This window comes from Bos indicus, chromosome 24 (assembly GCF_029378745.1).
Source record: "Bos indicus isolate NIAB-ARS_2022 breed Sahiwal x Tharparkar chromosome 24, NIAB-ARS_B.indTharparkar_mat_pri_1.0, whole genome shotgun sequence".
NCBI classification, from domain to species: domain Eukaryota; kingdom Metazoa; phylum Chordata; class Mammalia; order Artiodactyla; family Bovidae; genus Bos; species Bos indicus.
In genome coordinates, this window is record NC_091783.1 from 34,501,894 (window position 1) to 34,517,266 (window position 15,373).

General features: G+C 45.2%; 1 protein-coding gene across 2 annotated transcripts in view; it reads right to left on the reverse strand.

The window, feature by feature from the left end:
- Positions 1–3,585: 3,585 nt before the first annotated feature.
- Positions 3,586–15,373, reverse strand: part of GATA6 (GATA binding protein 6) — a 32,215-nt gene continuing 20,427 nt past the window's right edge. For both annotated transcript variants that reach the window (XM_070778842.1, XM_070778843.1), the window contains exon 7: positions 3,586–4,999. In XM_070778842.1, the coding sequence (XP_070634943.1) occupies positions 4,832–4,999 (168 nt within the window). In that variant the 3' untranslated portion in view covers positions 3,586–4,831. The remainder of the gene's footprint in view (positions 5,000–15,373) is intronic.

Sequence of the window (15,373 nt, forward strand, 5' to 3'; positions counted from 1 at the left end):
AAATCCACCAGCTTCCCTGGTCATGGACTCTGGGAGCCCAGACCGGACCGCAGGCCCACCATGGCCTCATTGCAAATAATCTGCACATGGGATTGTGAGCAGAAAAAGCAGACGGAAGCGACCCCAGAAGACCACACAGCCTGCTTTCTCCATTTTATGGTTGCTGTGGAGATTGAGGTTCAGAGAGAGGAAATGACCCATCCCAAAGCTCAGCAATACCTAGATGATTATCTCACCACAGGGACCACTGATAACTGAAAATAGAAGCCCTTCTACTAATTAAGCATTATTTCATCTTTAATTGCCATATTTTAGCCATTCTTAAAAAAAGAATAAGTATTATTATTATGCATAGTAAGTATCTCATTAAAATAATGACACCAACCATCAAACTATCCCTTCCCTGTAACAACTGCTGAGCAGGGGCATGGTGATGTATCAGCTGTCTTGCTAGTTCTCCAGGGCAGACTGCAGAGATGCTGCACAGTGCCTAGAGGGGTCACCAGTCTGACCTGAATCTCCGAGCCACTTCTCCATCATCCTAGCTTCCCTTCCGAAGCTATTTGGAACTACCAAGTATAATTTACTTATCCAAAGTTCCTACAAACTTACTTAGGCTCTCAGCCTAATATCCTATGGTTGAACCAATTGAAAACACCACATGATTCCTTTCCTCTGCAGGTCCAGACAGTTATCACCTTGGCCCTGACCCACACCCCCTTCCCCAGAGACCACAGCAGAGGGGTCTTCTCAGAACCCAGCTCCAGCTAAAGGTTCAGCCACGCAGAATCCATCCTGGAGTTTCAACTGGCCAAAGCTGCAGATACCAAATTTCTACCCAAGGACTGTGTTTTGAAAGATCTGGCCTAGCAAGTTGGTTAATATTTGTTTCTCCTTTTAAATAATCCAAGTCACATCTGATGGTCCATCGGAGCATCCAAACAACAGAAGGTAACCAGTGTCACCAAACTGACTTGCTATTTCAACCCAGAAACAATGCATTTTAATTATTCTGAGCTGCCTTGTTCTGAAAAAAAGTTTGATCTCTGCTTTGCCCTCCCACCCTCTGTCCACACACCTTCTCAGAGTCACAGGGATCCAAAGACCCCGGTGGACAATGCAGGTAGACACTAGAGCCACCACGCTGCCACAAATGGAGAGCAGCCTGGAATGCGGCTAAGCCAAAGGCTGACTGTATTGCCCTCCCAACAGTCAAATTTATTTCTGATCTGAAACTACATCAGATTTCCAAGGACTGGAGAAAACATTTCCCATGAGCAAGAAGTTAATTTATTTGCAGGGGAAAATGAATGGCTCCCTCCATAGGCACCAGGAAACAACACGAAGTGACCCTGAAGACAGACCCCAGACAGAGCCCTCAGTTATGTAAGATGGCCTGAACTCGGCCAAGGGTGACAGAGGACATAAATTTTGCGACGCTCAGTAAGGGGGTCTGAGGATTCTTTAAACTGAAGTACACCTTGTATTTAAATGTACTCCCTAGTAAGAAATGACTTGGGTTTTGTAGGTTATACTGTAGGGGAGAGTGCTGAATTTGTGTACTTAGAACAAACTACCAAACGTCTGCTTTAGACAATTACATGTAAGCAAGTTATCACTGAAAAGGCAAGATTAGAGGAGTCCATTGTGTTAGGACAGGCTACAAAAAGCCCTTTCCCCCTCTTTCTGCCCCTTATATTTCATGAATTCCTTCCCCTTTGGTTTTTTTAAGAAGCGGCACTTTAGAACCTAACTGGTATCTTAGGATTAGAAGAAGCAATATTTGAGACCATCCCCAGGAAAAAAAAGATGCTCTGGAAGACTCTTTAAGAAAAATTCATTTTCCAATCAAAGCATATTAACTTGAACATCTCCCAACCCACCAGAAAGCACTCAAGGTAATGAGAACCGTAAGAGGAGGAAGTGGAAAAAGAATGAGCCAGAGGGGGTAATTTTCTTCTGCTGTCAGATCATACCAGTTTTACAAAACAATCAGCCGAACCCAGACTAATATTTCTGAAGCGAACATCTCTGCCACAAGCCACCTGGGTGGAGGGGAGACAGGGGGAATTCCTCATTCCACTCTGCCCCACTTTGTTCAAAAGTGCAGGTAAGCCAAGGGACACGACTCTCACTGACCACAAACTTCAGGTACCCCATATGGAGTGAAAGTGAAAAGTGAAAAGTCGCTCAGTCATGTCCGACTCTTTGTGACCCCATGGACTATACAGTAGATGGAATTCTCCAGGCCAGGATACAGGAATGGGTAGCCTTTCCCTTCTCCAGGGGATCTTCCCAACCTGGGGATCGAACCCAGGTCTTGTGCATTGCCGGTGGATTCTTTACCAGCTGAGCCACAAGAGAAGCCCAAGAATAGTGGAGTGGGCACTCCATTTGGAGTAGGACCATGTGGAGTGAGGCATCCAAAACACGCATGTGCTGCTAGGAGCTCATGCCCTTCCTTCAATGTCAAGTTCACACAGTGCCAGCTAAGCACCAGGCACTTCACGTGGGTTATCTCAGTCCTGAGTTACCTGTGTGTGTAGGTTAAGTCGCTTTAGTCACATCAGACTCTGTGACCCTATGGACTGTAGCCCACCAGGCTTCTCTGCCCGTGGGACTTCCCAGGCCAGATTACTGGAGCGGGTTGCCATCCCCTCCTCCAGGGGATCTTCCCCACCCAGGGATCAAACCCGCATCTCTTATGTCTCCTGCGTTGGCAGGCAGGTTCTTTAGTGCCACCACATGCCTTATGTTATGAGAAAAATGAAAGCTGGGTAGCTTGTCCAAGGTCGCCAAGCTCTCCTTGCAGAGCAGGGACTTGAAACCTCGTGGTCTCACTCCAGACCTCACTCTCTTAAACACTGTCCCAGCCCATCATAGGGTATCAGGGTACAAGCTTCACTTCATTGACTTCACTGACTTCTCCCCACGCACACACACATCCCAGGCCTGCATCTGGCTTCCAGCAACACCCCACCACAAAAGAAGACTCCCTTCTCCTGGTTCAGACTGGACCCCACAGACCGGCTGTAATCAGTACATGATTTACAAAGGTGTCATGTTTGAGGAGCCAAAATTTAAGGCTATCATTTTGTGTTGTGAAACAGCCGACCCATGCTGCAATGTAAAAAAAGAGAGGCTGCTCAAATCATTTTCTTTCTTCTGCTGAGTATAAAGACTTTAACTTCACGTGAGCTTGGAGATGTCACCACACTCTGTAAAAGGGAGGAACTAGGAAGGAATTCCTTCTGTCTCTGGGCCACAGAGTATATTTCATTCAGTGGAAAAGAAACTCTGGACTTTTTCAATGTTTTTAAGGCTTGATCCTAAACAGAATGCTTATTATCACAGATAGTGTCATATACTCCTGGGTCTTTTTCACTTATAAAATTGTCCTCAATGCAACGAAAGTGGAAACTTGACACCATGTGGCAACTTCAGGTATAAATCAAGGTATAAAACAGCTCCAAGAGGACAATTCATTGAAAGTCTGTAAGACCGTTTGCAAATATCACATGTGCTTGCTTTATATGAATGTCTATAGCCATACACAGTATCAAAACGAAACTGTAAGGGAAGGAATTCACTGTACAGAAGACAAAACAATACCCTTTTTATTTTTAAAACTCTGGTGAAATAGGTTTCCATATGACATCCCATTTTTTAAAAATTAATGTAAACCAACCTGCCTGTGGGTTAGTCACACTATAGAGACTCCATCATGGTGTGTACAGATGCCTAAAGTATTTACAAATGTTATCTGTTAGGTAGTAAAGTTTTGTTGCCATTTTTCCAGCACATATTCCACAGTAAAATAAAGGGCGATACTGGTGTTCTTATACAAAAATTCTTAACAAGTGGATAAAGGCAATTTACCTGAGAGAAGATTTGTTCTTGAAATATTTTTTTCACAACTGGAAATATAGAAATGGGATGTAGTTGTAAAAGAAGCATAAGAATGTCTAAGTTTACATTTTCTTCTTTTAAATTATTTAAGTACCATTAAGTTAAAATGTTTACATTCATTATAAAAAATGTTGTTAAATCTTTTATGCAAATGATTTAACACTGATTGCTGCAACGCAAATTGCACTTTTTAAAAAAATTATTGTTTACATGGAAGAAAAATATCTTTTGTTTGCTACCCTGTTTACAAATTCGGACTGACTTCGGGTCAGTCGCACAATGTGAACTTTGAGAAACGTCAGTCACAGTGTATGTTACAGTTATGATGCAGTCCTGCAAACCGAGTGATATTTTTGAAGAGACCTCAAGAACCGACTCAGCCTCCGGAGGTGTGTACCAAACGAAGGATCTTCTCCATAAACGCGCGGGAAATCAGGGAAGGGGGCTGTGGAAAAGGGGCGGAGAAATTCTGGAATAACCAAAACTGATCAGAAGAAGCACATGATTTGGGGCAATACACATAAAACTTTGGTTTAAAAATCTCTTTCGATATTCCACGGCAGGCAAGGCCCCGGTCGCAGTTCCGGTTTCAGCACATGGCACGATGGACATCCAATCCCCTGGCCGACCCAGAGACCAGCTGCCTGGAAGTGGCCACCATGGCCAGGGAGGCTGTGGGCTGCCCCAGTCCTTCCCTGGAGAGACGGAGCCTCTTCTCCCTGGGTCTTCAAGGCAGAGCCCCAGGGGCAAGGCAGAGCAAGCCTCTTGGGAGATTCATCTCTTTCAAATAAAGGCACAGAAATCATGTATCAGAGGAAGATGTCTGGTCAGCATCTTCGGCCCAGTCCGGACTGCTTGCCAAGAGGATCTGTGAAGGCGGTCCCACGGGCCGGCAGCGTCCTCCTCTGGTCCCCACGGCCACTCAGGCCAGGGCCAGGGCGCACCAGGAATCCTGCCTCACCGACGATGTGACTTCGGCCGGCGAGGCCAGGCTGACGCCGATGTACAGCCCGTCTTGACCTGAGTACTTGAGCTCGCTGTTCTCGGGGTTGGCACTGTCCCCGGCACCGGACATCACTGAGCCGCCTGCCTGGTGGAAGAGGGGGACGGAGAGAAGGGGAGAGACAGTTACCGATAATGTGTCAGGCAGGGCTTCCCTGGTGGGGGCTCAGTGGTAAAGAATCCACTGCCAATGCAGGAGACGCGGGTTCAATTCCTGATCCAGGAAGATCCCACTTGCAGCGGAGCAACTAAGACTGTGTGCCTCAACTCCTGAGCCTGTGCTCTAGACCCCAGGAGCCACAGCTACTGAAGCCCACGTGCCCCAGAGCCTGTGTTCCACAGCAAGAAAAGCCACTGCAATGAGACGCCCAAGCACCGAGAGTAGAGAGGAGCCATTGCTCGCCACAACTATAGAAAAGCCATGCAGCAATGAAAAAAATAATAAAAAATATATTAAATTATTATTTTTTAAAAATATGTCAGGGACAGACAATTGAAATGGTAGACTAGCCAGCAGAGCTGCTGACTGGGCGGTGAGATGCCCTTGACCCAACCCTGGTGATTTCAGCTCTTAGAATCAGCCTCCTGCTCATGTTATTAACTCATGGCAGGAACCACCCAGCAAGATTTGCGTGGACACAGGTAGAAAGGGGAACTGGAGGGAGGCTATTTGTAAAAAGTGCCAAATGCTCATATCTCTGACAGTGAAACAAACCACACCACACAGGTCCACAGGCCCTAAGGATGCCCGCACACTCTAATCTCTGCAAAAGAGAAAGTGCAGAGTACTGCACGTGCACACACACACACACACACACACACACACACAGCAGAACCATGAGGCTCAGCAGTTCTATTAAAGTCTAAGAAGGAAAAGATACATAGTTCAGCAAGGCCTGATAAATGAAATTGTTGGGCACTGACTTCATGGAAAATTAACCCATGCATACACAGGCTTTAATTCTTCAAGAAGAACAGGTCATGTTTGAAGCAGGCCCCATGATAAAGAAAATGCTAGCATCTTATATGTGTCATTATCATGACAATCATTTCTTGAAGCAAAAGGTCATTTCTCTCAATTCATTCCTTCCATCCAAATTAAAAAAGTCAAATAGCAAACATGATATTATCTAGTAAAATCAAATCAAAATAACTAAAATCATGTTTAGACCATGGTTTGAGAAAACAGTTGCATTTGGCTTTTTTTTTTTTTTTTTAATTAACCAAATTCACATACTTTTAAATCACTTTGTCTTCCTTCTAAAGCACTGGAGTTGTTTAGTCATTAAGTCATGTCCAGCTCTTTTGGGATCCCATGGACTGTAGCTCACAAGGCTCCTCTGTCCATGGAATTTTTAAGGCAAGAATACTGGAGTGGGTTGCATTTCCTTCTCCAGGGGATCTTCCCAACCCAGGGATCAAACCCATGTCTCCTTCATTGTCAGGTGAATTCTTTCCCACTGAACCACCAGGGAAGCCTGGTATTTCTTCTGAACTTTCAGGGTTTCCATAAACTTCTGTATATATATATTTTTTTAACACAGGTAGAACATCTTGCACTTTTCAAAGCATTTCTTTTTTACATTCACAAGCCCATTAAATCCTAAAACATCCATCTGTCTGGCCAAGTTGGTGTTACATCCACTTCAGAGAAACACAGGGCACCAGACACGGAACAAATGAATGGAAGTTTCCCAGAGGGTCCCTGACTCCACTCAGGGGCCTGGAAGTGGATGCAGTCTTACCCTCTCCTCTCTGGAGAAGATCTGGTTTGGTCTCGAATCCTCAGAATGACTGTATGGGACCGAGAGGCAGGACTGCAGGAAGTCCGATCATGGAACTTCCCCCCAGCTGGACAGACCAAAACTGGCCCTTCCACAGCTAACCAACCCTTCCCCTCCCTGACAAAAAATGAAGGTTTGTGAAAATCCAGCAACAGCACAACCCACCAAAACTTCTTTTTAAATAACATGAGCTTAAAGATGTAAACAAAGGGCTCTGGGTGCCTAAAAAAAGGAAGTTTCACAAACTCATTGAGATGTCTAATATTTAAAGTAGGTTCTTGTGAAATAGATGAAATAACCCTGTTAAACAAACTAAAGCTATGGATTTACATACACATACAAATATGGTGGCCTTCCCAGGTGGCTCAGGGGTAAGCAATCCAACTACAATGCAGGAGATGCTGGTTTGATCCCTGGATCCGGAAGATCTCCGGGAGGAGGGCATGGCAACCCACTCCAGCATTCTGGCCTGGAGAATTCCATGGACAGAGGAGCCGGGTGGGCTACAGTCCATGAGGCTGCAAAGAGTCAGACTGAAGCGACTGAGCATGCACAAATATGGTGATTCCTTTTAGAAAACTTCAGCTATAAGCAAGCTAACCATGGATCCAGACTTAACCCCCAAAGAAACACATAAAAGGATGCTATTCAATTATAAAAGGAGTCTTCATTTTAGAAAAGAGCTATCATACAACCAGTAGAGTGAGGTCCCTTGTACATGATTGTCATATCCAGCTTTATATTACCTACCTTTTCTCTCCAAAAAGCATTTTCTTCGCATATATCTGACAAATCTGACTTCAGTGCTGTTTTCTGGAATGGAGGGGTGCCTAGACTGGCCCAGGAAGCAGCTCACCTCAAATGACCAGACGTGCCGTGCTGTCACCACAAGTCACAACCAGCAACATTAGCAGGGCACATCAGAGCCAGACAGTGGGCCATGAGCCCCAGAGACAGTTGTTCCCAGGTTGAGTGGGGAAACCAGGACAGATACACTCAAAAGTAAGACCGCTCAACAGCTGTCTGAGACAGGAAGGTGGAACGAGATGTCGGAAAACGAATTGCAAAGAAAGGATACCTTGAGGACAGCTGCAGACAGCCTGCATGGTGGGACCAGCTTTGGCTTTCCAATTCTTCCCTGGTTTCAGCCACCCACCTCCTGAGCCTCCTCCTCAGGAAACCAGCCCTACCTCAAGTATGTTCACGACAATTAAGTGAGCTAATGTTTGCAGACGCAGAATCCCTTGCCATGTTAAACATTCCTTCAAGGGAAGCTATTGTTGTGGGTGAGGAAAGGGTGTTCAAAATTGGAAGAATGCAGGATGTGGGGAGGCCTGCTCCAAGACAAGACGGCTGAAAGGGAAGAACATGAAGCAACGAGTCAGAAGAGGTTATGGGAGAGGGAAACTGTAAAGTCTGACCTAGAACTTTCTCAGTTTCCTCACCTGGAAAATAAAAATAAACAGGCAGCTACATCAGGAGATTGTTGCAAGGGTTAAATTAGAATATATAAAGAAAGCCCTTGTCTCTGACAATAGTCAAGACTGAGTGCGTGCATGCTACTATGAAAAGGTGTTAGTTGCTTAGCTGTGTCCGACTCTTTTCGACCCCATGGACCGTGGCCTCCCTGTAGAGGAACCTGGTGGGCTACAGTCCATGGACTTCTCCAGGCAAGAATACTGGAGTGGGCAGCCCATTCCTTCCTCCAGGGGAATCTTCCCAGCCCAGGGATCGAACCTCTGTCTCCTGCATTGCAGGCAGATTCTTTACCATCTGAGTCACCAGGGAAGCCGTATGCTACTCTGAGAATTTTGTTATTGTGGTGAAGGAGCATGGACCTAATGGAATCTCCCCAATGTCATTCTTCACCAGGCAATTTGCAGCCACGGATGGGTGGGAGCAACCCTAAGAACTCAGCTAGAGCTAAGTTCACTTCAACCAGGACATTATTCTAACCATCGATGACAGCTCTCCTCAGAAAGAAAGCCAGGCCCTCCTGCACCCTTTCAAAAGGCTCACTGGCCCTTTATCAAATAAGCTGCATTAAAGAAATATTAATACCCTGAATATTATTCTTACACGTGAACAACAGTCCTAAAAGCTACTATTGAAATGCTATTGTCTTCTTTGTTCAGACAAAAATGTTATATGGCAAGTTATATGGCAAGCAAATCCCAAATTACAGGGGTGATGCGCTCCTGAAAAAAAATATCAACTCGTTTGAAATCAAAAGCAATATCTGTTACCTGTGAGAAAAAAAAATAAAATAAGTACTTGTGCCCAAGGTTTGAGAAACTTAATTTTTAAATGAGGATATACTATTTAAGGGCTTCCCTGGTAGCTCAGATGGTAAATAATCTGCCTGCAATGCAGGAGACCTGGGTTTCATCCCTGGGTCAGGAAGAGTCCCCTTGAGAAGGGAAAGGCAACCCACTCCAGTATTCTTGCCTGGAGAATCCCATGGACAGAGGAGCCTGGATGGCTACAGTCCATGGAGTCTCAAAGAGTCAGACACGACTGACTGACTATCACTTTCACTTATCACATACTATTTAAGCAAGGAATGTGGCAATGCACAGCATTTTTTTCCATGTCAATCATACCTCAATTTAAAAAAAACTGAAATTTTATGTTATGACACATAATGAGATTGTGATGAGATCAGATAGGATAGATAACGCCAGACCCCTCCATCCCTGATTGGCGGGGCTACACTCTGGCACTAGCCTTAGAAGGCAGTTAGCAGAACCCATCAAGAACTTTATACCTTTCTGAGTGCTGTAATTTCACTTCTGGAAATGGATTATAAGGAAAGAATTCAAAGGGAGGGAAAGACGCCCCACAGGAAGACATCCATTACAGGGTTATTATAATAGTGGAAACCATGGAAATAATAGAAATAATCTAATGTCTCATAATATGGAGACGGTTTGGGAAAGCAAGGGATATCCACTCAGTGAACAATTATGCAATTATTGAACCTAATAAGATCATGCAGCAAAATGGGAAAAATCCTGTAATGCAATGTTAATTGAAAAACCACAGGAAAGAAATTCTAAATAATTACAACTTATCCATGGGCATACATAGGTATTTCAAGAGAACCCAGGTGAGGAGGTGAGGGACCACCTGAGAGGGCCCAACCTATTATTAGCCATCTACAGCTTCCTTTTGAACATTTTAATGGAGTGGCACAGCGTAGTCTAACTCTGGGGAAGAGTGGAAGGTATCAGGTCTGGAAACACAAGGCACCAGAGCTTGAGAAATGAGCCAGGCTGGACAGAGTCATAAAGTAGCATGAAAAACAGGGAGGAATCGGAATGGAGGGAGGATCAGAGGGGCCCACACACACCCTGAAGTCACCTCCACAACACCTGGCACAGACTTGAACCTGGCCAGTCATGCACGTGTGAAACGCAGCTTCAGGTACCTGAAAACATCACACAGAGTACACAGTTGGGCCCATCAGTACAACCTGAGCTCTTGAAACTGGCATCTAACTGCAGAAGAAGTCTAGAACTGGCATAACTCTCCTTCCTAAGAGACCTGGCTTGTCACGTTGTCATGTTAAGTATCTTCCCCTCACTGGAGATATGCAAGCTGCCTCTCAAAAAGCAGTTTATTATGTTTGCCGGTCGGAGGGATGGGGGAAGGGATAGTTAGGGAGTTTGGGATGGACATGTACACACTGCTATGTTTAAAATGGATAACCGACAGGGACCTCCTTTATAGCACAGGAGCTCTGCTCAGTGTTACGTGGCAGCCTGGATGGAAGGGAAGTTTGGAGGAGCATGGGTACATGTATGGCCGAGTCCCTTCACTGTTCACCTGAGACTATCACAACATTGTTAATCAGCTATGAAAGGGAAAGTCATTCAATTGTGTCTGACTCTTTGTGACCCCATTGACTATACGGTCCACGGAATTCTCCAGGCCAGAATACGGGAGTGGGTAGGCTTTCCCTTCTCCAGGGGATCCTCCCAACTCAGGAATCGAACTGAGGTCTCCTGCACTGCAGGCAGATTCTTTACCAGCTGAGCTACCAGGGAAGGCTGTATAATCGGCTATATGCCAAAACAAAATAAAAAGTTTTAAAATAAAAGTTAAAAGGAAAAAGAGAGAGGGAATCAGTTCAATTTGGGGAGAAAATCAGAGATAACTTATTATGACCCTGGACCCAGCGTTCACGCACGCGCGCGCGCGCGCACACACACACACACACACATAAGTATAACTGTCAACCAGTTAAGGTCTTCTCACATCTACTTAAATCCCTGAAAAGATCAGTATGCAGACATCTCGACATCTCAAAGCAGGCACGTCACTAACCTAAACCAGCCTAATCCCCCAAAAGTTCCTGAACAAAAGCAGGAGAGAGCACTCTGGACGCCCACAGCCGAGCCATCCTTCTTCCTCTGGGAGGCAGCCTGGCCAGCCCAGGTCCTGGCTCTTTCTCTGATCAAAGTGCAACCCGAGGGTGGAGCAGAAATCTGTTCTGTGTTTCCACTCCCAGCTTATCGGCCTCCACCCTCCCACAGACTGAAAATGGAGGCACTTCCTGTTGAAAGAATGTGTTATCAGCCCCGACCCAGGCCGGGCTTAGCACTGAAAAGCAGGCCAGGTCAGATGGGGGATCCAGAGCAACCAGCCGGACACCCCACCTCCTACAGGAATAAATTAATTTAGGGACAAGTAGCAGCTGCCGACGCGAACACGGAAAATCTCCCCTGGCCTGTGAGGCGACACAGTGATTTCTGGCTTACCCAGACTGTTTTCCCGTGAGAATAAGCCTTTGCTCATTTTCAGACACAGATCTGCAAAGTCGAGGATTTCTGACTCGGTGAGCTCCTCCAGTGGATGCCCAGAGGCATCTGACTCACACTGGGGCTCACCAGGACTTCCCTAGTGGCTCAGTCGATAAAGAGACCACCAGGAATGCAAGAGACCAGGGTTCAACCCCTGGGTTGGGAAGATCCCATGGAGAAGGAAATGGCAACTCACTGCAGTGTTCTTGCCTGGAGAATCCCCACGGGCAGAGGAGCCTGGCGGGCTCCTGCCTGAAGTCCGAGGGGTCGAAAGAGTCAGACACAACAACTGTGTCAGTTCTCTCTTTTCCTTTACTCGTCACACAATAGACAGGCCCAGAGAAAGCCTCCTACGGTACTCAAGGAGCAGTCCTGGAAAGGTGACACATCAGAGCAAAGGCAATCCTTAGAAGACACAGCCTTTCCAGGAGAATTAGAGGTTCTCTGGCTTGTGAATTATAAATTTTGTTTTTGAGGAAGAAAACCAAAAAGGAATGGGCTGATCTGGAGAAACAAACCCAGCACCCCTGACAGGTTGGGGGAAGTGGGACAGAGCACAGGACTTTGAAGATGACCACACTGCCTCCTCAGCGTGGATTCAGGCTGTCAGCTTCCAGTGTCTGGTCTCTCCTTCCTACACCTCTAAGTAAGCTATGGTTACAGCTATTTCCTGGGCGAGGGGAAGCCAGCCACCCCTCACTGCTAAAGCTGTCTTCTCTTCTAGGGCTTCCCACGTGGCTCAGTGGTAAAGAGCCACTGAGCCAAGCAGGAGACTGTGGATCCTTGGATCAGGAAGATCCCCTTGAGGAGGAAATGGCAACCCACTCCAGTATTCTTGCCTAGAAAATCCCCATGGGCAGAGGAGCCTGGCAGCTACAGTCCACGGGGTCGCAGAGTGGGGCACGACTCAGCGACTAAACAATAATGCAGGTAGATGGAAGAGATGTGGGTTCGATCCCTGGGTTGGGAAGATCCCCTGGAGGAGGGCACAGCAACCTACCGCAGCATTCTTGCCTGAAGAATCTCATGGACAGAGGAGCCTGGTGGGCTACAGCCCATAGAGTTGCAAAGAGTCAGACACAAATAGAGCCACTTAGCCCAGACTGCTTTCATAACCTCTAGGTTAGACCCTGTGGTGCTTCACAGCAGCCTTCCTCAAAAGAAGAAGAAGAAAGAAAAACTAAGTGTATGTTTCAGCAAAAGTAGAAATACCTTCAGATAAACCTTAACTTCCATGGTCATTTCAGTTTGGATGGAGGGAAGAGGGGCCAGACACAAAAGTGACCCAGCTGACGGTTGCGGAGGTAACACGAGGAAACTACACAAACACGCACAGGTTCTGTCTCCACCAGGATGTGTGAAAGCCATCCATGGCGACAAAACCGCGAATTCTCCCACAACTGCTCAACAAAGCTCAAGAAGAGAGGGTCACGGTCACCTCAGCCGATGACCCAACTCAGTGTTTCACAGAAGAGTTTATTTCTTTGTCGTTTAGCAAACAAATTCCTTAATGAGAAGGGTTCATCAGCCACCCCCCTGAGCCCTCTTCCCCCTTCCGGGCCTGAACTGGCCGGGTTACATCCATAGGCTAGACGCTGCTATTTTTAAGGAGGAAAAGAATTCTTCTATAGACACACTCTACTCTGGGCGAAGAAGCAAACTGTTTTACACATCCGTACACACAAACAGCAAGCATGTTGTGATGAAGGCGTGGCCCCAAGTTTACAAGGACCCTGGGTTTATCAGTAAGAGCCTGATATACTGAAAAAGTTCCTTCATTTTTTTCCCCCATAGCTTCCAGAATATGTTACGGAAAAATCCGAACTATCTTTTTGGCCAAACTTGTACAAATCTAAATTGCAGGGGAGAAAGGGTTTGTCCCACAACTTGAAGTCACTGGCCTCCTGAAGAAAAGGTTTATCTTCTGAAATGAACCAAAATGGATGACTTTAGTCAAATTCAATGGTAAAAGATCCAGTGGCAAGATAAAAAGCCTGGTGGATCAGGATGTTAACTTTTAAAAATTAGCTATAGGAGCTTGGATGAGCCCCCTGCTCTGGTCTATCTCCGCTAGACAAAATGGACAGCAGTCCATGCACCCAGCAATGTTGACAAGAAAGCATTATGGAAAAAAAAAAAAAAAAGTAAGCAAGCATTATGAAACTGCTAAGAATCACAACAAATGAAAAATCGTTGCTATCAGGGAAATAAAAGTATTTAAACACAGTTACTTTGTTAACATAATAGCTTTATGTCTCTAAATTCCCTCCATGAAGAAAGTAAAGATTTATGTCTAATGTCTTGGGATGGAAAAAAAAATGCCATGCAAATAAAGCACATCACTATCAATTTCCAAGGTCATATTTAAACAGTGCTAGTCTTCTTGAGCTTCAAAGCTGTCTGTAGGCATCTCCCACTTATGCTACACTCTATTCCTAAGGACCAGATGGTGGGAATTATTTTTCCCCTTTAGTAGAGGGAGGAAAACAGGGGCTTTACAAAACCTTGGCAGCTCACTATAGTCACACACAGAGCTGGAGCTAGCGCCTGGCTGCCTGACTGTGTCCTTCCAGCTGTTAATCCGTGAACCCAGAGAATAAATTTCAGACCATACTCAGGCTCCACCATGAATCAGATGACTAAACATAATGAGAGCTTTCAATTACAAGTATTGTTTCCCTGGTGGTTCAGTAGCAAGGGATCCGCAAGCGATGCAGAAGACGTAGGAGACCAGAGTTCAATCCCTGGGTCGGGAAGATTCCCTGGAGGAGGGCATAGCAATGCACTCCAGTTATGGATAGAGGAGCCTGACGGGCTACAGACCATGGGGTCGCAGAGTCGGACACAACTGAAGCGACTGAGCACTTGATCACATGCTGTGTTTAACAGGATAAAAATATGATTCTGGAGCGTGTGCACCAGCTCTGCTAAAACCATGCCATGCTAACAGCTACCAAAAGGGGCCGTACACCAAGTAAATTATCATTTAAACATCGTCAAGTAATGACTTGGAATTGTTTACTCAAAAGCCTCCAAATATCTGTTATTTGTTCAAATCTTTCTTAAAATCTAGGGTGAATAAAATCATCTCTTTTCGCTTCAGCTCACAAACGCTTGAGTACTTGCCCTGATGTGGTAGGTAGCCGAATCATGAATGATCGCCTGTGTCAAGACCTGTCTTTGGAGATGCTTTTTAAAATTATTCAAATTTCAGAGAAAATTAACAAATTGGTCTAAACACAGAGCTAACAGATTGTATTTAATTCATATCCATTAGATCTTCATATTGCTAGTAACTCTTTTGGCAGACACCCATGAAATGCATAATAAATTACTTTTTGTTCCAGTAAAGGAATTCATTTTCTTCGAAGATTCATTTAGCAATAACATTTCAGGGCACCCTAAGCCAGATTTCTTAAATTTGGCTGTGTTTTCCCGTAACATTATTTCATGTTTTGTGACAATTTTGTATATTCTTATAGAGGCAGAAGAAAAAAAAATCACAGAGTATCTGTAATCTGCAAAGAAAAGTTGTGTTCTGAGATGAATCCATCTAACTTGAGGCCATAACAAAAAGGAGACACCCAACCCACACTATTCTTTACCTAGCATTCTAGCTTTCAGATTGTGACAATGAGTCACTTATTAAACAAACCACAGTCCTGTGATAAATTGGGTGGACACATAGGTTACAAACTATTTAAAGAAGGAAACAGCTTTACTGTTTCCTAACAGACATACAGACTCATTGGATATCAGTGTAGTAAGTGTATTTCTAACCACCATCCTCCTCAGGACACAAGCACACAAGAAAAGAAAAAGAAAAAACGGGAAGTCTAGAAAAGGCCCTCAAATCAAAATGAAACTATGCAA